This window comes from Peromyscus eremicus, chromosome 2 (assembly GCF_949786415.1).
Source record: "Peromyscus eremicus chromosome 2, PerEre_H2_v1, whole genome shotgun sequence".
NCBI classification, from domain to species: domain Eukaryota; kingdom Metazoa; phylum Chordata; class Mammalia; order Rodentia; family Cricetidae; genus Peromyscus; species Peromyscus eremicus.
This window is the reverse complement of record NC_081417.1, coordinates 140855833-140878263: the sequence shown is the minus strand read 5'-3', so window position 1 is coordinate 140878263 and position 22431 is coordinate 140855833. Positions and strand designations below refer to the sequence as shown.

General features: G+C 47.9%; 1 protein-coding gene across 1 annotated transcript; it reads left to right on the top strand.

Moving 5' to 3' along the window:
• The first annotated feature begins 5725 nt into the window (after positions 1-5725).
• On the top strand, positions 5726-20808 carry Txlna (taxilin alpha). Its single transcript, XM_059255034.1, has 10 exons — positions 5726-6245; positions 7520-7858; positions 9499-9590; positions 11217-11387; positions 14785-14979; positions 15358-15477; positions 15688-15762; positions 17375-17467; positions 18263-18358; positions 18995-20808. The coding sequence occupies exons 1-10, from the start codon at positions 6080-6082 to the stop codon at positions 19319-19321; spliced, it is 1674 nt and encodes a 557-aa protein (XP_059111017.1). The 5' UTR covers positions 5726-6079; the 3' UTR covers positions 19322-20808.
• Positions 20809-22431: the final 1623 nt, after the last annotated feature.

Here is a 22431-nt window from a genome sequence, read left to right as displayed (position 1 = left end):
GTGCACCACCAATGCTGGTGGTTTGCTACTCTTAAATTATATATGTGTGTGTGTGTTGTGTGTGTGTGTGTGTGTGTGTGTGTGTATGTGTATGTGTATTGTTATGTCTGTATGAATGCATTCACATCAAAACACCTGACTCTTTAAAACAAAAAAATAACAAGGAAGTGCTAGGTATAGGAAGTGCTGGGTATGGTTCAGTGTTTAAGAGCTCTTACAGAGGATCCAAGTTTGGCTCCCAGCACCCACATGAGACAGCTCAGAACCACCTATAACTCCAGTTCCAAGAGATCTCATAGCCTCCATACACCCCAGAGACACATGTAATGCACAGATACACATGAAGTCAAAACACCCATACACAAAACATAAAAACATGAGCAAAATAATAATAATAAGGAAGGGAAGAACTGGAGAGATGGCTCAGTGGTTAAGATCACTTACTTAAAGGATCCGGAGTTCAGCTCCCAGCACTCACATCAGGGTCCGTAAAATTTTTTTAAAGACTTGTTTTGTTCCTAAAGATTTTTTTTTTCATTCCAAGTAATGAGTGTTTCGCAGGCATGTATATATGGGCACTATGGGTGTGCCTGGTGCTTTTCTAGGCCAGAAATGGGTATAATGTGATGCAAGTGTGTGCCTGTGTGTCACACACAAACCTAGTGAGCAAGAAAAGCATGAATATGGGGTGGGAAGTATAGCAGGAAAGGTCAACAGTAGCCTGCAGGGGCTATCTTGTAGGCAAGGAATACAAGAGCTGACTAAAATGTGGTGTAAGAATTTGATTTCTGAGCTGGGCATGGTGATGCATGCCTTTAATCCCAACACTCAGGAGGCACAGGCAGGTGGATCTCTGTGAGTTCGAGGCCAGCCTGGTCTACAGAGTGAGTTCCAGGACAGCCAGGGCTATACAGAGAAACCCTGTAATTGAAAAACCAAAAAAGAAAAAAAGAATTTGATTCCTGGGGCTGGGGAGATGGTTCAGTGGTTTGATTCCTGGGGCTGGGGAGATGGTTCAGTGGTTTGATTTCTGGGGCTGGGGAGATGGTTCAGTGGTTTGATTTCTGGGGCTGGGGAGATGGTTCATGCACTTCCTGAGGACCTGAGTTGGGGGCCCAGCACGTATATCAGGCAGTTATGAACTTCCTGTAACTCCATCTCCATGGATTCCAACACCCTCTCAGGCCACCAGATGTAAGATGCATATACACATACGCATAAATAAAAACATGTTAAAAATGATTTTGATTTCTCCCTTGCATATGTCGGAGTCTGGGAGACAATGAAAGAGAGCCAATCAAGACTCAGCAGTGCTTCCCCAGCAGATAGGAAGCCTGTATGGTCAGGCAGTGCTTCTCAAGGCCTATTTCGTGATTTTAAGAAATGCTCTGGCCGGGCGGTAGTGGCGCACGCCTTTAATCCCAGCACTTGGGAGGCAGAGGCATGCGGATCTTTCTGAGTTCCAGGCCAGCCTGGTCTACATAGCGAGATCCAGGAAAGGCGCAAAGCTACACAGAGAAACCCTGTCTCGAAAAACCAAAAAAAAAAAAAAAAAAGAAAAGAAAAGAAAGAAAAAAGAAAAGCTCTGGGAGCCTTAGTAGCTCAGTGGTAGTGTTTCCAGAGGACACAGGGTTCCTTTCGCAGGTTCTCAGTTCACGCTGTAGACCAGGCTGGCCTTGAACTCACAAAGATCCATCCGCCTGGCTCTGCCTCCCGAGTGCTGGGATTAAAGGCGTGCACCACCACCGCCCGGCCGAAATGACCATTTTAATAGAGTTTAGAAAAGAAAAAGAACAGAATGGGCGAGCTGGAGGTCTTGGTAGGTGATAGGAAGGATATGAAAAAGGAAGCTCTGTTGTAGAGGAGGATAATACAACTTAGAGAACAAGGTGCACATTGAAGAACCTGTGGCAGGAGCCTTTGATCCTTGTAGTTAAAATATTATTCTCACCACGTGTGCAGGAGTTCACAGAAGCCAGAGGGCGTCAGATCCCTTAAGAACACTGGTTCTCAACCTTCCCAATGCTGTAACCCTTTAATACAGTTCCTCTTGTTGTGGTGACCCCAACCATACCATTATTTTCATTGCTACTTCATGAATGCAATTTTGCTACTGTCTCACTAAATTGCCCTGGCTGGCCCCAAACTCACTAGGTTGCCCAGACTGACCTTGAATTTGCCATCCTCCTTCCAAGGTGTGTGGCACCATGGTGGCCCACTTAGTCAATTCTCCCCACCCCCATTTATTTATTTACTTGTGTGTGGGTATATTTGTCCGTATGATTATACACACATGTATGGTTGCATGGAGACCAAAAGAGGGTTTAAATGTCCTCCTCTATTGCTCTTTACTTATTTGAAACAAGGTCTCTCCCTGAACCTGGGGCTTTAATTTTCTTGGTTATACTAGAAGCCAGAAACCCCTTGCAGTTCTGTGGTCTCTGCACCACCCCTCCACAACCTCAGGGAGGAAGCATGGGATGGCCTCTAGCTTGTTACATGGACGCTGGGATCCAAACTCCAGTACTCACTACTGCACACCAAGCACTCTCCATTGCAAAGCCCTCTCTTTAGCCCAAAGACCCCTTTTAAAAATTGTTTATTTTAGGGCTGGAGAGATGGCTCAGTGGTTAAAAGCACTGGCTGTTCTTCCAGAGGTCCTGAGTTCAATTCCCAGCAACCACATGGTGGCTCACAATCATCTGTAATGAGATCTGGCACCCTCTTCTGGCCTGCAGGCAGAACACTGTATACATAATAAATAAATCTTTTAAAAAATTGTTTATTTTTATTGTATGAGTGTTTTCTTGCATGTATATGTAAGTGCACTGTGTGCATGTCTGGTGGCCAGCAGAGGGTGCTGGGTGCTCTGGAATCAGAGTATATAGACTGTTGATAACCACCATGAGGGTTTCGGGTATCAAATCCTCGTCTTCTGCAAGACAGTCAAGCACTATTAAACACTGGGCCATCCCTGCAGCTCCTTTAAGGTTGTTGTTGTTGTTTGGAGACAGGGTCTCACTATGTAGACTAGGCTGGACCTTCAACTCACAGAGGTCCATCTGCCTCTGGGCTGGGGTTAAAAGTGTGCACCACTATGTCCAGAGTCCTCAAAAATTCTTAAGAATTAAGATTAATCTCTATGCAGAGCAACAGTTCTCAACCTGTGGATCTCAATCTCCTTCAAGGGTCAAAATGACCCTTTCACAGGCATCGTCTAAGACCATCTGAAAACACAATGATTTACATTATGATTCCTAACAGCAGCAAAATGACAATTATGAAGTAGCAACAAAAATAATCTTATGGTTGGGGGTTTCCACAACATGAAGAACTGTATTCAAGGGTCACAGCATTAGGAAGGTTGAGAAGCACTGTTCTAGAGTATCCTCTTGGTATAGAATTTTTTTTTTTTTTTTTCGAGACAGGGTTTCTCTGTGTAGCTTTGCGCCTTTCCTGGGACACACTTGGTAGCCCAGGCTGGCCTCGAACTCACAGAGATCCTCCTGGCTCTGCCTCCCGAGTGCTGGGATTAAAGGCGTGCGCCACCACCGCCCGGCTTGGTATGGAATTTTGTAGAGACCTGATCTATATGCTGTCTCCTCAGAGATTTCCTATGTGTTTACTGGGACATAATCAGGGCTTTGGTTTCCAGACATCTTTGACCCAAACTTTACTGAACCTCAGTTTCCTCCACAAACTAGCAAAGTTTAGATGCTTTCTGCTTTGAGCTTTCATCATTCTGGGAAAGTGCTCTACCCCTGAGCCTATATTATATAGTATTGCCTCCCAAAGTTACATCTGAACAGAGAGAACACTATTCTGAGTCTGTTTGACAGAACTGGTACAGGAAAAAATGGCCAACATCTAAGGACCCTAAAACAATATCCAATTGGCACAATTTGCAACATGCTCTACCCACAGCCTGACTCTAGCCTCTGAAACTCTAGCATTTAGCCAACAGTAATTTCAACACTCCATGGCAAATGCTGTAACAGAAGTCTAGCCAGACCTAGGGAACTAGGGCAGACTGCAGGTTCTCAGAATAATATGTATGCTGGGTGTTAAAATAGTTTGTCTCCAGGTGTGGTTGCACGCCTTTAATCCCAGCACTCAGGGTCCTAGAGGCAGGCAGATCTTTGTGAGTTTGAGGACAGCCTGATCTACATAGAGAGTTCAAGGCTAGGCAGCACCATAAAGCAAGACCTTATCAAACAACAACAACAAAAAAACCCACACAACAAAAGAATTGAAGTCACAATAGTTTTTTTTTTTTCCTTGCAGGATCTTTGCCTAAACTGGCATTCCTAATCATAATGAAAAACAAAGACAAGAAAATCTAACTTTTTCAAACTTTAGCCCCTGTGTGAGCACATGAGACGACTTTGCAGAAAGTGGGGCCGGGGTGGTGGGGTAGGATCACCAAACTGTCTGAAGCCAAAGTCCCTCTGCGAAAATCCCTTCCTGAGGGAGTTACTCCGAGCTGGTGATGACAGGAAGTGGCCAGTAAACTGCCTCAGAGAAAGCCTGCGATGGTGGGTATTTCTTCTGGTGGTGAAGATGGGTGCTCGTAGGCGGATCTCTAAGTTAGAGACCAGCCTGGTCTACCGAGTGAGTTTCAGGACAGCCAGGGCTCCACAGAGAAACCCTGTCTCGATGAGTGCGGGTGTCAGGCTTTGAATCTGCTATCACCACTCAATATTGATGCAGCCTTAAATTATTTAGCCTTTAGCTGGGCATGGTGGCCTTTGCCTTTAGTTCAAGACCAGTTGATCTACATAGGGAGTTCCAGGCCAGCCAAGGCTACATATAATGAGATATTGTCTCAAACAAACAAATAATAATAAGCAATTAAAAAAAAATCTAGCCTTTTTCATATTGTCCTATATTTCCCAGATCACCAAGTATTCTGTATTTTCTCCGAGTAATTATGAGGACCAAGCTATTAGATACAAGTGAAGAACACAGTAAGTTTTTGAATTATAAATCCTCTATTGGAATGGGGGGGGGATGCCAGGCACGTAACAAACGACTGGTTTAGGAGTGGAATAAAGGTCTCCTAATTCCCAATTCAGCCTTCCGTCCCTCTTCGAGTCCTCAGAGGCCCTAGAAACAGTCATACACATACACAAATGACTAATAGAGGAGTGTATGAAAAAAAAAAATAGCCGAGCGCCAACGCTTAAAGGCCAATCACAGCTTCTGCACTAGAAAGGAGGCTGACGCCAATTTCTAGACCGTAGGACATAATTTCGGATCTGCAGGGTATAGAGCTCCTAACGCGAAAGCCTTCAGGATGGCATCTCGGGAATTGTGCCCCGCCGCGATGCATGAAGGGACTCGTAGTTCTTTATCACCCCCGACTCCAAAGCCACCTTGGCCTCGTCTTTCCCAGCAAGCTCCGCGCCAGCGTCAGCTGTTGATTGGCTGCGGCAGGAGCGGGCGGTCCTGCTGGCAGCGGTTACCCGGGTTTCCGGTGCTCGGCCAGAGCCAGGGGGACGCCGTCGGATGTCTGTGGTGAGGTACGTCTGTTGGCGGGAGGTGGGACGAGCTCCTCAGAGGGTCTGTGGCCCAGGATGCGTTGGCCGTAGAGGAATAACTCATTCCGTCCGGGGGTCTGTGCCGATGTCGCCGTGGTGCGCATGCGTGCCGTGGGGCTAGAGGGCGCGCGGGGTGTGGGTGGCTTCCGCGCGCGCGCCCGCCCGCCCGCCCGGGGGTCCCACGTGGGACTTGGGGAGGCGGGGGGACCGGTTGGGACTGGAGCATCCCGCCACGTCAGTCTGCGGCGCGGAGCCAATCCCGCGCTCGGGCTGCCGAGAGGGAGCCGTGCGGCGCTGCTGGGAAGTGGCTCTCGGGAGAAAGGAGGCCTCTTCCCTGACTCTCCGCACGGGCAGCTCCTTGGAAACCGTGCAGGGGACCCCGGAGTCGCCGGCCGAGGCCGGCCAGTTTGTTTGAAGCTTTGAGCGCCTGCTGTTGGGATTTCTGATCTAGGTTGTGAAAATTTTTTTGAAGTCTGGACATAGATAGTAGCGGTGTCCTCCTTAAAGGATCTTCCCCGTTTTCTGCCTTGCAGATCACAATGAAGAACCAAGACAAAAAGAATGGGCCTGCCAAACACTCCAACGCGAAGAGCAGCCCGGGGCAACGGGACGCAGGAGCGGAGGGAGCCCAGGGACGGCCCAGACAGACAGCTCCTGCGGCGGAAGCTGAAGGTTCCACAAGCCAGGCTCCGGGGAAGAGCGAGGGTGTGTGCTGCTCCGCTTTTCCAGTGGGCAGAGGGAGGAGCTTCTGGGACTGGCCTCACTTCTGAGACCAGTGTTTACCCAGGAAGGAGGAACTATAGAATGAAACAATCCCCATTCTGTGTAGTTGCCATGTTTCCCGGGGAGGTGATGAAGCTTGCCACTCTTAGCCCTGGAATGGAACCTTGGGAGCATGCTCTGACTTGTTTAAACTGAGTGACAATCAGATGAGGCACCCCACAAGCAAAGTCATAGTCCCAGAAAACACTTGCCAGTGGAGAGTAATTGTCCTGTATACTTGAGGCAATTCTGGAAAGGCAGTGGTGGTGCACGCCTTTAATCCCAGCACTCCCGAGTCAGTGCCAGGCAGATCTCTGTGAGTTCGAGGCCAGCCTGGTCTACAGAGCGATGTCCAGGACAGGCACCAAAACCACACAGAGGAACCTTGTGTCGAAAAAACCAAAGGGAAAAAAAAGGCTTTTGAGCAGGGGTGGGAGATGGATTAGAAGTGGAGGGAGTTTCCACTACATGACAACCGTCCCTGATTTGGCATGCTTTACATAGCTGTCTTTTTTTTTCTTTTCTTTTTTTTCCGGGGGTGGGGGGGGTGGGGTTGGTTATGGTTTTTCAAGACAGAGTTTCTCTGTGTAGCCCTGGCTATCCTGGAACTCTCTTTGTAGACCAGGAACTCACAGAGATCCACCTGCCCCTGCCCCTGCCTCCCAATGCTGGGATTAAAGGTATATGCCATTACTTCCCAGTCATAATTGTCTGTTATGGTCATAAGTATGTTTGGGGAGTAGTAAGAAATAATTGTATCATTTTATAAGTAAGTAAACTTAGGGTTTAAAAAAATTAAACTGAGGCTAGGCATAGTGGCCCCAGCACTTGGGAGGCAGAGGCAGGTAGATCTCTGTGACTTTGAGGTCACCCTGGTCTACAGAGTGAGTTCCAGGATAGCTAAGGCTCTGTAGAGAGATCCTGTCTCAACTAAATAGATGAAACAACATTTAACCCAAACTAGTGCTTTTGTCTGGGCTTCAGGAAAAGGAAAATCCCCTGGCATTGGTGGCGCACGCTTTTAATCCTACCTCTCCGGAGGCAGAGGCAGGCGAATCTCTATGAGTTCAAGGCCATTCTTGTCTACAGAGTGAGTTCCAGGATAGCCACAGTGGTTCCACAGAGAAATCCTGTCTAAAAAAGAAAGGAAAAGAAAATCCAAGCCAGTAGTGTAACTGTCTTATTTTCATTCTGTGTCTTAATCTTTCCTGCTGTAGGGGCTGAAGCAAAAGCAGCTAAGTCTGGCCCCCTCTGTGATGTCTCTGAGGAGCTGAGCCGGCAGTTGGAAGACATTCTGAGTACATACTGTGTGGACAACAATCAGGGAGGCCCAGCTGAGGAGGGAGCGCAGGGTGAGCCCACTGAGCCGGAAGATGCAGAGAAGTCCCGAACCTACGCAGCAAGGAATGGGGAGCCTGAACCAGGGATTCCAGTAGTCAATGGCGAGAAGGAGACCTCCAAAGGGGAACCAGGCACAGAAGAGATCCGAGCAAGTGAGGAGGTTGGAGACCGAGACCATCGAAGGCCACAAGAAAAGAAGAAAGCCAAGGGTCTGGGTGAGAGAGGGCAGCTACTGGTGAGGGGAGAGAGTCAAGACCTGTCATTTCGGGGGCTAGCCTGCTCTGTCAGAACTGAAAGGAATCTGCTTCTCAAGACAGAAGGTGCCCCGGTTTAATCAAACCCAGGAATATAGGGTCAGAGCATTGAGTTGTTCAGAGTACTCACTTGGGCAAGGCCCAAGCAGTTCTCTCATTTAGGATGTGGGGAACAGAAGGCCTGAGTTGACTCTGCCAGCCAGCACCACCTACTGTTTGACTTTGGGCATGTTCATTCTCCACTCCTGGGGTCTCAGTTTCCCTATTTCTACAGCAATAAAATTAGGCTACACCAAGGTTAAGATCTCAAATGTTGACGTTAACTAGGTAAGCCACGGACCTCTTGAGAATCGAGAGAGGGCCTACTTTATCTGAAAAATTAACTCCTACCTGGGGAGTCTCCTGCTCTCAACTGGCTAGCTGGATAATTGGCAGCTGAAATAATAGAGACCAAGTCAAAGCCATCTGTGGGCAGGATTTGGTCTGTGTATTGCTGGTATACAGTCTCTGTGCCGATCTCTTGGCCCCCCAGAGCTGACAGTTCAGGAACTTGGTCTGTGCTGAGTATAGTGGAAACCAAGGGTGGTAGTACAAGGTTTCCTGAGATGCAGGCAGGCAGTGGCAGCCAGGCATGGTAGCATACACTTTTAATTCTAGCACTTGAGAGGCAAGTACATTTCTTGAGTTCTGGGCCCACCAGTTATATCTCAAACAAATAAAAATAGGGAGGGCATTGGCAGTCCTTTGATGGATATGGAGTGGGAGATGGATATGAAAATAGAATGTAGACTGAGTTGGATGTGGTAGTATATGCCTCTAATGGGGACCAGGGGGAACAGGCAGGAAGAATGTGAGTTTAAAGCTAGCCTGGGCTACATAGCAAGACCCTCTGTCAAAGAAAAATGAAAATCTATGTTAGGTGACACGATAACCATATCATAGTCCTGTTCCCTCCATTTGTTACCTGTCCTAACTTTGAGAGAGACCTTTTTTTTTTAAGTCATAGAGTCACATATGAAAGAGACATTCTTTTTGGGGGTGGGGTGTGGGGAGGAGTAGGTTTTGAGACAGGGTTTCTCTGTGTAGCCCTGGCTATCCTGGAACTCACTCTGTAGCCCAGGCTGGCCTTGAACTTGATCCCTCCCAAGTGCTGGGATCAAAGGCATGCACCACTATGCCCAGCATGAGACATTCATTTTAAACATAACTGTGTAGCTATGAATGTTGACAGGAGTTTGGCTAGTTTCTCAGGGGACCTCAGACTTTGTTTGTTTGTTTGTTTTAGATTTGAATTCTGTCTAAGGACCTTCTTTGGACTAAAACATGGATTTAAAGTAGATTATCTTTGCCTATTGGTAATGTTTTGAAATAGGTTTTCCTCTCACTAGCAGTGCTTACCAGGAAGATGGATCTGTCCCTTTAATGAGGTTAGTGACACTCGGTATGCTGCAGTGGTAATGTGCAATGAAGCTGCAGGATTGAAGTGACCTCAGTTCTTCATGAAGCACCAGTCTAAGAGGGAAAACTGCCTCAGCACTCAGCCTGGGCCTAGAGGGACCCCCCAAGAAGGGATGCATGCCTTTATCCCCTGTGCTTTACAGGGAAGGAGATCACGTTGCTGATGCAGACACTGAACACACTCAGTACCCCAGAGGAGAAGTTGGCTGCTCTGTGCAAGAAGTATGCTGAACTGGTCAGTGCCTCCACCTCTTCTTTCTCTGGTACCTTCCCTGCCTTTCTTTGCAAAGTCAGCAGGCTACCTGGGGTAGGGGTGGGGTGGGTGCAGGAACAGGTATCTGGCTTAATTCCTATTAACCCTTTCTGAATTCTCATACCCCTGTCTGTTAAATGAGAAGTTAGTTTCCAGTCAGCCACTTAAGGGCTGACAGCAAGAGAAGAAACTTTATAAGTAAATTTCTCAAAACAGTGATTCCCAAGTGGTGGAATCCTAGTTTTAGTCCCAGATACTGAGTAGTCATTTCTTAATGTGTTTCTACATGCATCTCCCTGAAGTGTTCAACTCTGCTCTGTCACCTGGGCAGTGGGACTTGTCCTTTGACCACCGTAGTTCTTAGTTCTGAGCAAAGGGAAAGGTAGCTCTAAGCTTGCTCCAATTCAGGTTCACTTCTTGAGATAAGAATTCTTGGTCTCGCTGGGCGGTGGTGGCGCACGCCTTTAATCCCAGCACTCGGGAGGCAGAGCCAGGTGGATCTCTGTGAGTTCGAGGCCAGCCTGGGCTACCAAGTGAGTTCCAGGAAAGGCGCAAAGCTACACAGAGAAACCCTGTCTCAAAAAAACCAAAAAAAAAAAAAAAAAAAAAAGAATTCTTGGTCTCTGTGTTGGATCATGAGAAGTACCAAGTGTGAGCAAGGCAGGGTGGTGCATACCTTCAATCTTGGAAGCAGAAGATTCAAGAATTCAAGGCCAGCCTGGGCTATAGGACTTTGTCTTTTTTTTGTTTGTTTGTTTGTTTTTTGTTTTGTTTTGTTTTGTTTTGTTTTTCAAGACAGGGTTTCTCTATGTAGTTTTGGTGCCTTTCCTGGATCTCGCCATCTTTCTCATTGTGATAGTGTTGAGTGGAGTGTGTTTGTGTGTGTGTAGAGAGAGAGAGAGAGGTATAGAGAACGGGTTGGAGAGGTGATTCAGTGCTTAAGAACACTGGCTGCTCTTCCAGAAGACCTGGGTTTGATTCCTACCAACCACATGACAGCTTACAACCATCTGTAACTCCGGATCCAGATGATCTGATGCTCTCTTCTGCATTCTTAGAGTACCAGGCACACAAGTCTTGCATAGACATAGATGCAAGGGAAACACCCATACACATTAAGTAAAACTATAAGAAATGCAGAGCTTGGTACAGTGGTGCACTCCTTTAATCCCAGCTCTCAGGAGGGAGAGGCAGGCAGATTTCTTGAGTTCAAGGCCAGCCTGGTCTAGTGAGTTCCAGGACAGCCAGGGTTATATAGAGAGACCCTGTCTCCAAAAACCAAAAGAAAAAAGAAAAATACAGAAAAGATGAAATCAAATTTGGAAGAACTTAGCTAGGGAAATATTGATGCTGCAAGGGAAAGTAATTGAGCTACTGTGATGTTACTGGTTTTTGTGATTATTCATTATTACTTCCCTAAGATAGGTCTTTGGGTGAGTCTGAGAAGTTACTGGGAGGAGCACAACTCCAACAGTTTTGGTCTGTGAGCGTGATCTTCTCTGATCTGCTATGACTGGAGTGGAAGGGGTGGGTAGCGATTAGCTTAGGAATCTCTAGAGCCATGGAATGGTCCCCCGCTCCAGACACTTCCCACCCTCCTGTTCTCAGTTGGAAGAGCACCGAAACTCACAGAAGCAGATGAAGCTCCTGCAGAAGAAGCAGAGCCAGCTCGTCCAGGAGAAGGACCACCTCCGTGGTGAGCATAGCAAGGCTGTTCTGGCCCGAAGCAAGCTTGAGAGCCTGTGCCGGGAGCTGCAGCGACACAACCGATCCCTCAAGGTAGGCCAGCTAGGAATCCCTGGACTTTGTGGGCAATGAGTTCTAGGCCAGCTTGGAAGGCTTAATGTAAAACAAACCAAAAACTTAGGTACAGTATAGCTCCATCCCAGTTGCACCAGAGGACAACTGTGACCACCTGTGTGTGTCAGTATGACTGAGTGATGAGCCGAGAGCACCAGATAGGGCAGCGAGAATCTTTCTCAGATAGCAGTCCCCTGTTGCACTAGTCAGCTTTCCCTCTGTAAATACTGAGCTGATCAACTTTTCAAAATACACAAAGGTGGTCTTGACTCACACTTTTGGAAGCTCTAATCCATGAATTGGTGGACCCCACTGCTTTCAGCTCTGTGGTGGGGAAGACAGGAACAGAATGTGAGGGGAATGTACAGTACAGCTGACTGCTCCTGAGGCTGCCTCCAGAAAACCTAAAGCCATTGCATAACGGTACAGGGCCGGCTGGGCAGGCTGGCGGTGATGGCGCACGCCTTTAATTCCAGCATTCGGGAGGCAGAGCCAGGCAGATCTCCGTGAGTTCTAGGCCAGCCTGGTCTACAGAGCGGGTTCCAGGACAGGCAAGGCTACACAGAGAAACCCTGTCTCAAAAAACAAACAAAGCAAAACCATGAAGGTTCCATCACTCAGTAGTATCACAATAGGTTCCAGAGTCCTCTACAAAATAAACCTTTCGGGAACCCAAGGATCAATCAGGAAAGTGCGTATTACAAGCATAAGAACCAGAATTTGGCTCCCTATCACTCATGTACAGAGCTGGGCTAGGCAGTATGTCTAACTGTGGTGCGTGGGAGCAGAGACAGGAGGATCCTTGGCCCATGATCAATCAGCAAGTCCAGGTCTGATGAGAGATGCAGTCTTTACAAAGAAGGTAGAGAGGGCTAGAGAGGCCACCTATGGTTAACAGCACTCACTAGTCTTCCAGAGGACCCAATTTCTGTTCCTATATCCACATTGGGCTGACCACAAACCATCTCAAAGGGATCTAATACCCTCTCTGACCTCTGTGCACCTACATATATGTGGTATACATTCACAGAGACACCTAAATAAAATCAATCTTAAAAAAAATAACAAGGATGGGCTGGACAGATGGTCCAGTGGTTAAATCACAGGTTGCTCTTCCAGAGGACCTACATTCAGTTACCACCACACATATGGCAGCTCACTGTCTATAACTCCAGTTCCAGGAGATCCAATGCCCTCTTTAAAAAGTAAATAAGGCTGCCGGGTGGTGGTGGCACATGCCTTTAATCCCAGCCCTTGGGAGGCAGAGGCAGGGGGATTGCTGAGTTCGAGGCCAGCCTGGTCTACAGAGCGAGTTCCAGGAAAGCCAGGGCTACACAGAGAAACCCTGTCTTGGAAAAACCCAAAAGGAAAAATAAAGATATGGTAAGGTAAAGAAAAGGTGATGGTGGCACTTGGCCTCTGGCCTCTACTCGCATGTGTGTATGCACACACGTGCCCGTATGTGCAGTGCTCTTAACACCTTGCTCGGCACTTGTCCCAGAGGTTAGTCAGTGAGACTTTGTTGTGATGGGTGGTTAAAGCAGCTCACTGTGTGTGACCTCAGAGTGTGACCTGATCACACATGATAACTTACTTTGCTCATGTTTAGTGTTTACCTTTTTAGTATATGAGGCAGAGGTACAAAGATCGTAAGTTCAAGGTCTGAGTGGACAACTTAGTAAGACCTTACCCCAGAATACTAGGTAAAGGAGGGACTGGGGTACATCTCAGGAATAAAGTACTTGCCTAGCATTACTAACACCCTGGCTTCCATCCTCAGTAACACAAGAAAAAAAAAATAGTAAAATTAACTTGGGACCAGCAAGATTGCTTAACCAGTAAAGGTAATTACTGCCAAACCTGAGAACTGTGTTCAGTCCCTGAACCCACGTAGTGAAAGGAGAGAACCCACTCGTGCAGGTATGCTCTGACCTCCACACGTGGACCATGGCGTGCACGTACACACACAAGCAGTAATACAGTGTTTTTAAAGATTGCTTTAAGATGACAGATTGTTTAAAAGAAAAAAGAACAAAGACCGTTTTTGTTGTTGTTTGTTTTTTAAGGTATGTACCACCATACCTGGCTTTATTTATTTTTTAGTGGTGTTTTGCTTGCATGTATGTCTGTGTAAGAGTGTCAGGTCCCCTGGAACTGGAGTTACAGACAACTCTGAGTTGCCATGTGCATGCTGAGAATTGAACCCGGGTCCTCTGGAAGAGCAGCCAGTGCTCTTACCCACTTAGCCATCTCGCCAGGCCTAGACAGAATGTTAAATGGTGGTGAATGCCTTTAATCTCAGCACTCAGGATTAAGGCAGGCAGATCTTGGCCAGCCTTGCCTACAAAGCAAGTTCCAGGACAGCCAGAACTGTAACACAAAAATCATGTCTCAAAAAAAAAAAAAAAAAAGATTAAAAGTGATAGTTGCCCACTTTCTTCAGTACCAATACTAACCAAGCATGATACTCTAACTATTTATACCCTTTTCCTTTTGCTTACCAAATGCCATATGTTTCCTGCCTTACAGTTTTTGTAGGACTATTTTGCTTCTTTCTTTATTTTTTATTTTTTTGACACAGGGTCTTTCTCTAGGGTCTTGGTTGACCTGGAACTTTGTATGTAGACCAAACTGTCCTGGAACTCACAGAGATCCCTCTGCAACCTGAGTGCTGGGATTAAAGGGGTGTACCACTACACCTGGCTAATTTGCTCTTTGGTTTTTTTTGTTTGTTTGTTTGTTTTTTCCGAGACAGGGTTTCTCTGTGTAGCTTTGCGCCTTTCCTGGAACTCACTCTAGCCCAGGCTGGCCTCGAACTCACAGAGATCCGCCTGCCTCTGCCTCCCCAATGCTAGGATTAAAGGCATGCACTACCACCGCCCGGCCTGTTGTTGTTTTTTGTTTTTTGTTTTTGAGACAGTTTCTCTGTATAGACTTTGCTGCCCTTAAACTAGCTCTGTAGACCTGGCTGGCCTCACAGAGATCCACCTGCCTCTGCCTCCCGAGTGCTGGGATTAAAGGCGTGTGCCCCTATGCCCAGCAGATTTTATCATCTTATTTCCTGTGGGGAACAGGAGGGAAACAAGCAGGGAATCTTAGTCTAGAATCCAGGAACACGAATCCAGAAGATCCAAGCTTTCTTCAGAATGGCACTTACCGTCATGTATGTTGAGTGTTCTAGGCAGAGACTTGATTGATGTCACCTGACTTACAGAGAGTCACATTAAGAAAGCCCATTGTCAGACTTCCCGGATCCTAGGTGCTTGCCATTGTGGGGCCCGTCTCTATGTTGGCAAAGACTGTGGACTAGTTAGGGGAGCTTTGTGCACTGCTTAGAGCTATGGATGATGCTTCCAGGGCTGGCTTCTCTCTTCAGGAAGAAGGTGTGCAGCGAGCCCGTGAGGAGGAGGAGAAACGCAAAGAGGTGACGTCACACTTCCAGGTGACACTGAACGACATTCAGCTGCAGATGGAACAGCATAACGAGCGAAACTCTAAGCTGCGCCAAGAGAATATGGAACTGGCCGAGAGGCTCAAGAAGTTGATTGAGCAATATGAGCTTCGTGAAGAGGTAAGGTGATGGTAGCCAGCAGCCTGTGAGGCTGTAGTGAGTGCCAGGGACTGACTGGGGCAGCACTCTGGAGGCCTGCCTGTTCTTGCTTTTCCTTCAGAAGATGATGTTATTCGTGGCAGGGAACTGAAATGGAGAGAAGAGATCTGACCCATGGTGCCTTATCTCTGGTGCCTGATCCAGGGATCTGTAATATACTCAGTTCTAGAGTAGAGGTGTGTACTGTCCTATCTACACATCAGGTTGAGGTTAAGAAAGTGATCTCCCAAAGGCAGTGGGGTCAAGATGAGACCGGATGAAGTACCTTGTGTTCTCCTGTTGGGGCTTCCTTGCAAGGGAACTCCTGACAAGCGGACCCCATTAATACCTTTCCTACAGCATATCGACAAAGTCTTCAAACATAAGGACCTGCAGCAGCAGCTAGTGGATGCCAAGCTCCAGCAGGCCCAGGAGATGTTGAAGGAGGCGGAGGAGCGTCACCAGCGAGAGAAGGAGTTTGTGAGGATCAGGCCCTGGGCTGTGGTGGGGACTGCAAGGAAGGGGGCTGGGTTCTGGCCTAGTTCAGAGTCTAGTTCATATGGAAACTGCCTGTTCAGACAGCAGTCTGAAAGCAGGTAGCCTCAGTGGGTCCAGTGCTTGTGGCTAAAGAAGGCCAAAAGTACCGCCCAGGGGCTTCTGACAGGTTCTGGGGTCCTGTCTTGGAAATAGCTCCTGAAAGAAGCCGTGGAGTCACAGAGGATGTGCGAGCTGATGAAGCAGCAGGAGGCCCATTTGAAGCAGCAGGTGAGACGAACCTGACCTCCAGTCACAGGACCCAGCTTCAGGGTAGTGGGCACAAGACCCTCCTCTGAGGCTGGTTCTGAGCCAACTGCTATGTTAGTCTCAACCAAGCCTTTTATTGATTTTAATAAAATGTTGCCAGTTGGTGGTTGCACACACCTTTAATCCTTCAATTCGAGAGGCAGAGGCAGGTAAATTTCTGAGTTTGAGGCCAGCCTGGTCTGCAGAGTGAGTTTTAGGACAGCCACAACTACACAGCAAAACCCTGTCTTAAAAAAAAAAAAAAAAAAGAAGCCGGGCAGTGGTGGCACACGCCTTTAATCCCAGCACTCGGGGAGGCAGAGCCAGGCGGATCTCTTGAGTTTGAGGCCAGCCTGGGCTACCAAGTGAGTTCCAGGAAAGGCGCAAAGCTACACAGAGAAACCCTGTCTCGAAAAACCAAAAGAGAGGGGGGGGGGGGGGAAGGAGAGAAGAAAAAGCCAAGGTTGGTTCTTGATAACCCAGAACTCACCTTGTACAGTGGGCTGGTCTTGAACTTGTGATAGTCCTCTGCCTCCCAGATGCATGAGGTATTAACTACTATGCCTAATCCCATTTGTATCTTTATTTTACTTTATTATTATATGTATGGGTGTTTTTTACATGCCTGAATGTCTGTGTCCCACTGTGTGTCTGATGCCCTCAGAGGCCAGAAGAGGATGCCAGATCCCCTGGAACTGGAGTTACAGTTGTGGTCTCCATGTGGGTGCTGGGAATTGAACCCAGGTCCTATAGAAGAACAGCCAATGCTCCTTTTTTTGGGGGGTTGGGGTTGGTTTTGGTTTTTTGAGACAGGGTTTCTCTGTGTAGTTTTGGTGCCTGTCCTGGATCTTGCTCTGTAGACCAGGCTGGCCTCGAACTCACAGAGATCCACCTGATCCACCTGCTTCTGCCTCCCGAGTGCTGAGATTGAAGATGTGTGCCGCTGCCGCCCGGCACAGCCAATGCTCTTAACTGTTCTTGTTTTGTTTCGTTTTTAAGATTTTGTATACAGTGTTCTGCCTGCATGTATCCCTGCAGGCCAGAGAGGGCACCACATCTCATTACAGATGGTTGTGAGCCACCATGTGGTTGCTGGGAATTGAACTCAGGTCCTCTGGAAGAGTAGCCAGTGCTCTTAACCTCTGAGCCATCTCTCCAGCCCATTGTTTTGTATTTTTTAAGAGCTTATGGTCAAGCTGGGCGGTGGTGGCGCACGCCTTTAATCCCAGCACTCGGGAGGCAGAGCCAGGCGGATCTCTGTGAGTTCGAGGCCAGCCTGGGCTACCAAGTGAGTTCCAGGAAAGGCGCAAAGCTACACAGAGAAACCCTGTCTCGAAAAACCAAAAAAAAAAAAAAAAAAAAAAAAGAGCTTATGGTCAGAGTCTCCACATGCTGAAGTCATCTCTAAACTTACTTTCCAGTTTCTCATGTGGAGCACATCCTTCCTGTGCATGGCTTTGGGTTTATTTTACTAGGAATGGTATCTCGGTAGAATGATTTTGTCAAGGGGCCAAAGAGATAGCTGAATTGAATGTGTTGCCCAGAGGTACCTTCAGAGAAGCCCAGCCTCACCTCTGTGCCTCTCTCTTACCAGCTCGCCCTCTACACAGAGAAGTTTGAGGAGTTCCAGAATACGCTCTCCAAAAGCAGTGAAGTGTTCACCACATTCAAACAGGAAATGGAAAAGGTAACCACAGAGATTCAGGCCTGGCCAAGAAGAGGCCCAAGCCACTTCATTCAGAACTACCTTTGGGTACCTCATATATCAGAAAGAGGTGTTTACAAGTGTCTCAGCCTCTTCTCTTCCCCCAGAAGACAGAGTTTGTGCTTGTTTTTCTATTAACATTTGGTTTGCTTTCTTTATTAATGCTAGAATTTAAAGTAGTAGAGAGTATGTATTCTATTACTAGGCTTCAATGGTAGCCTTTTAAAAAAATTATTTACTCTTTTTTTTTGGTTTTTCGAGACAGGGTTTTCTTGTGTAGCTTTGGCACCTGTCCTGGAACTCACAGAGTTCTGCCTGCCTCTGCCTCCTGAGTGCTGGGATTAAAGGCGTGCGCCGCCACCACACGGCTTATTTATTTATTCTTCAGAGACATGGTCTCTCTACGTAGCCCTGATTGCCCTGGAACTCTCTGTGTAGATCAGGCTAGTCTTGAACTCAGAGAGATCCACCTGCGTATTTTTAAACTACATTATCGGTGGGTCTGTATGTGTATGTTGGATGTATACACCGTAGACTGCATATGGAGGTCCAAGGAAGATTTGCAGAAGTTGATTCTGTGGATTCAGGCACAGAACTTAGATTATCAGGCTTGGCAGCAAGTTCCTCCTTTACTTCCTAAACAGCCTTGTCGGCCCCTCACTGGTAGACTTGACTTGAGGCTCCCAGTTGGCTCAGATGTAGTGTTTCCTTCCTTGGAGGTACAGATGTCCAAACAGCCCAGCTCTGACCTTTTTCCTTCCATCTGTCATGTAACAGATGACGAAGAAGATCAAGAAGCTGGAGAAAGAAACCACCATGTATCGATCCCGGTGGGAGAGCAGCAATAAGGCCCTGCTGGAGATGGCTGAAGAGGTGAGTGGAGGTTGATGGGCTGGGTGCAGTTATGGTCTGTCAGTCCTCTACCATTTTCTCAGTCCGGGACACTGTACACATGAACTGGAATAGGATCCAGTCATATTTATCCAAGTGCAGTGACAGTGCCCTTAGCAGTGAGGCACCCAGGCTAGGTCCCAGGGACAGACAGCTAAAGGGTCAGCAAACAGTGGGTACTAGTGGCTGATGTGGTTCACATCCCAGAGAGTTGTGCCTGTGCCATGCAGTCTACAAGACAAACGCTAACCTGGTGCAGCAGCTGCAAGCCAGCTTTGCCAGGTGGTCTGTTTCATTGGTTTATTTCATTTATTTGCAAAGGGTAGTTCTCATTTGATATGTCTCCTTCTGAGAACTGAGGTTGGTCAGTACTGTTGAACAGATGATGCAGTTTCAGGATGCAAGTGCTTTGCCTGGGTCATCTGGTAGATAAGTAGAGGGATACATTGTCTCACAAGTGCTTTGCCTGGGTCATCTGGTAGTTAAGTAGAGGGATACATTGTCTGACAATAAAGTCAAACTCTAAGCTAGGACTGTTTACTACAGGGACCAGGCTTGATTTTAAGTTGCCCAGACTTGAAATGAGTGTCTCACTGAATGCTCCATTTCTCTACCTAGAAAACTCTCCGGGACAAAGAGCTGGAAGGTCTGCAGGTGAAAATCCAGCGGCTGGAGAAGCTGTGCCGAGCACTGCAGACAGAGCGCAATGACCTGAACAAGAGAGTACAGGACCTGACTGCTGGGGCCCATGGCTCCTTCACTGACACTGGCACTGAGCAGAGGCCAGAGGCTGCTACTGCCTCCAAGGAACAAGGTGTTGAGAGTCCTGGGGCTCAACTATCCAGCTCCCCAAGGGCCACAGAAGTTCCTGGCTGCCCTGGAGCACCAAGCACAGAATTAACAGGCCAAACAGGGCCCCGGCAGCCCACCTCTGCCACTGCCTAGAGATCATGGTGCTCGGGCGTGCTGGGAAGGGAGCAGCAGCCCGGTCAGGCCTGGTCCATACAAGGCTCCCACACTGAGCAACCCAGTGCTGACAGGCCAAGGTGTTCTGACCTGGAGGGCATTGGACACTTTGCGAGTTTTAAATTGTGGGTTGGTCTTACATGGATGGGCGGATGTGCAGGACATCATGCAGTTACAGAGTTAGCACCGTAGGTGTACAGTGGGCTCTCGTCAGGGTGGGGTGTGCAGATGAAGTTGGTGACTCTAAACTTGGGGTCTTAGGAGAGTTCATCTGTATAGCTCCATCACAGTGAGCCAGCAGGTCAGATGACTTGAACATTTTCCTGCCTGATTTTGAGGCCCAGACCCATCAGCCCTTTTCAGAGCTTGTGATGAGTGAAAACACCCAGGCCTGGGCTCTTCTCTTTTATAAGCAGAACTTAGGCAGTTTGGGCTCTTGTCCTTCTCTGGGTTCCATTGCTTCTCTAGACCTGGGAATGGTGTTCCTGGGCAGAGCCTTTGTAGGACACAACTGGCCGATGAGCTGCCTCCTGCCCAAGACAAGGAAGCTGGGGGTGAGGGGGTGCCTGTGTGGGAAGGAGCCTTTTCAGGCACCAGTTGCCCTGCCCTCTGGTAGTGCCAGGTCCAGGCCAGTGTTGCTTCTCAGTTCTCAGTAGCCTTATCATTCACAGGTGCCTCTAGCCTGCACAAATGATTGACAAAAGGTCACCCAAAGGATTCATTTTCGAGGTTTTTGTTGTTGTTTTGTTTTGCTTAAGAGTTCGTATTAAAGATCTTCAAAGGAAGGAAGAGGGATATATTAGCAGTGGTCCCAGGTGCCTGGCCTCCAGTGCCCCATTTGGTACAACTCTGTCAGGGTCCTTTGCCATGATGGTGTCTAGATGTCCTGTTTGGGAAGATAAGATTATTAAGAGAAAGGATGATGGTTTTGCCATAAACTTGCCTAAGGGTTTCAGCCTGGGAGGCTACCACTAATTCTCAGCACCATCCCCATGCAGCCATTGCTGCACCCCAGATCCAGATGCCCTTTGGCTTATGGGCAGTTTTTTCTTTTTCTTTTTTTTTTGCTCCTGCCCCCTCACCTTCAGCTCAGATAATAATTTTTGAGGACTGCTCTCGTACCCTTTCCTAGCACCCTCTTGGCCAAAAACTGAGTCCTTAGGGTTTCATTTCTTGCTGTCTGAGCCTCCAGGTGTCCAGCAGATCAAGAATGACTTGTAACAAGAGACTGATCCCAGGAACCGAAACAGCTGCAGGGAGTTGTGTTTGCCTTCCCTCCCCATCCTGCTCACATCTGTGATCACGTGTGACAGCTCCGTGCTGAAGCTCTTGTTGCACACCTGCCAGGGTATTAGCCAGTTTACACAGCAGCTCCCTGGAGCAACAGTGTCTTGGAAGCTGTTGGCTTCCGTAAGCTAAGTGAACCGTATACCAAGATTGGATGAAACTTTGCTTCTTTTTTTTTTTTTTTTGGGGGGGGGGGGTTGAGACAGGGTTTCTCTGTGTAGCTTTGGAGCCTTTCCTGGAACTCAATCTGTAACCCAGGCTGGCCTCGAACTCACAGAGATCCACCTGCCTCTGCCTCCCAAGTGCTGGGATTAAAGGCGTGCGCCACCACCGTCCGGCTGAAACTTTGCTTCTTGTTGTATTTCAACTATTGCATTATCCTGCAAGTTCCTTCATCTTTCATAACTAGTCGCTAAGCTCACACATGTCCAAATTCAGAATTGAGCTGGGTGTGTGGTGTATGCCTGTAATCCCAGGACTCAACACTGAACTTCAGGACCCCTTTTCAGAAAACCAAAAGTAAACAGAACATTATTGCTTATCATGTGTTCAAGACCAGAATTTACAAATAATGCCCCCTTCCCCATGTCGGGCACTACCACTTCAAGTACTTGCTACCCTGGTACCTTTATTCCCTCAGGGTGCCCAGCAGCTTTGTGAATGTTGAGGGTTTGCCATCTCCAGCTGGGATCTGTTGTCCTGTGGAGATTCTCCCAAGGTTTTTCCCTTGGAAATCACAGTATTCCTCCTGCTCCAGTAGGGCCTCACAGCTCTTGTGCCACACTGATGTCTGAACTGTCAGCCCATGGGGCTTGCTCAGCTGCAGAGGTGTGAGGATAAGGTATCTTCTGCCTCCTTGAAAATGGAAGGCCTCCTGTGGCCCACATAATTGGCCTGCCTCACTTCAGCTACCTCTTAAAGCCCATGTAGGGGTTACAGCTGTTGGGTCTCAGCATGGTAGGCTAGGAGGCTATAATGTATCTGTGGAAACTTGGCTATTAGCTCCATTTCTAGGCCCCCAGGGCAATGTCTAGATGGTAATCTCTTCTTTCCCACTGACCAAATCAACAGTCATTACAGCTGCTCTGCTTTCCAAAGTCAGCCCAGGAGCCTGGGCCAGCTGCAGGGAGGTGGCCTATTGTGAGTGAGGGCCAGTACCTTCCTCACTTGGGTGAGTCCCATGCACATGACCTCATTTTAGGACCAAGATCTGTGTTGGTTTGTAAGATTGTTAGCTTTTTCTCTAGAGGACCACAGTGGGTGAGACCCAGGGCCCTTGGCTATGCCAGCAGTACTATTTAGGTCCTTGTCCAGTTGAGAGCTTCATGTACACCATGTCAGCAGCACTTCTTATTTATGTTTTCCATGAGGTTTTGGACCATGGGTGTGGCTCAGGCACTTTCTGTGAGAATGTTGTTTCTGTAAAGATGGTTATTTAGCCCTTCCCAATCCCTACCTTGTCAGTCCTACTGAGGGCTGACCAGAGGTCAGTGGAGCTGCTCAGGTGTCTGCAGGGAGGCTGGGGCCTGCTGAGGGCTGCTGCAGCCTCCCACCTTAACAGCATTCGTGGATCCCCAGGCACCTGGCTGCCCTTCTTGACCAGCCTGGGATAGGAGGGCTGCCTCTGTCCCCATAACTGTTTTTTTTATTGCCACCCACACTTAATGAGGTTGTGCTGACAGCTGCTTGTTGTTTTGTTTTGTTTTTGTTTTTTTCTTCTTCCCTTCCCAGTCTACTTTTCGTATTCACAACAGCCAGGGACTTGATACTGATGTATTTTACACCACATTAAATAGTCTGTT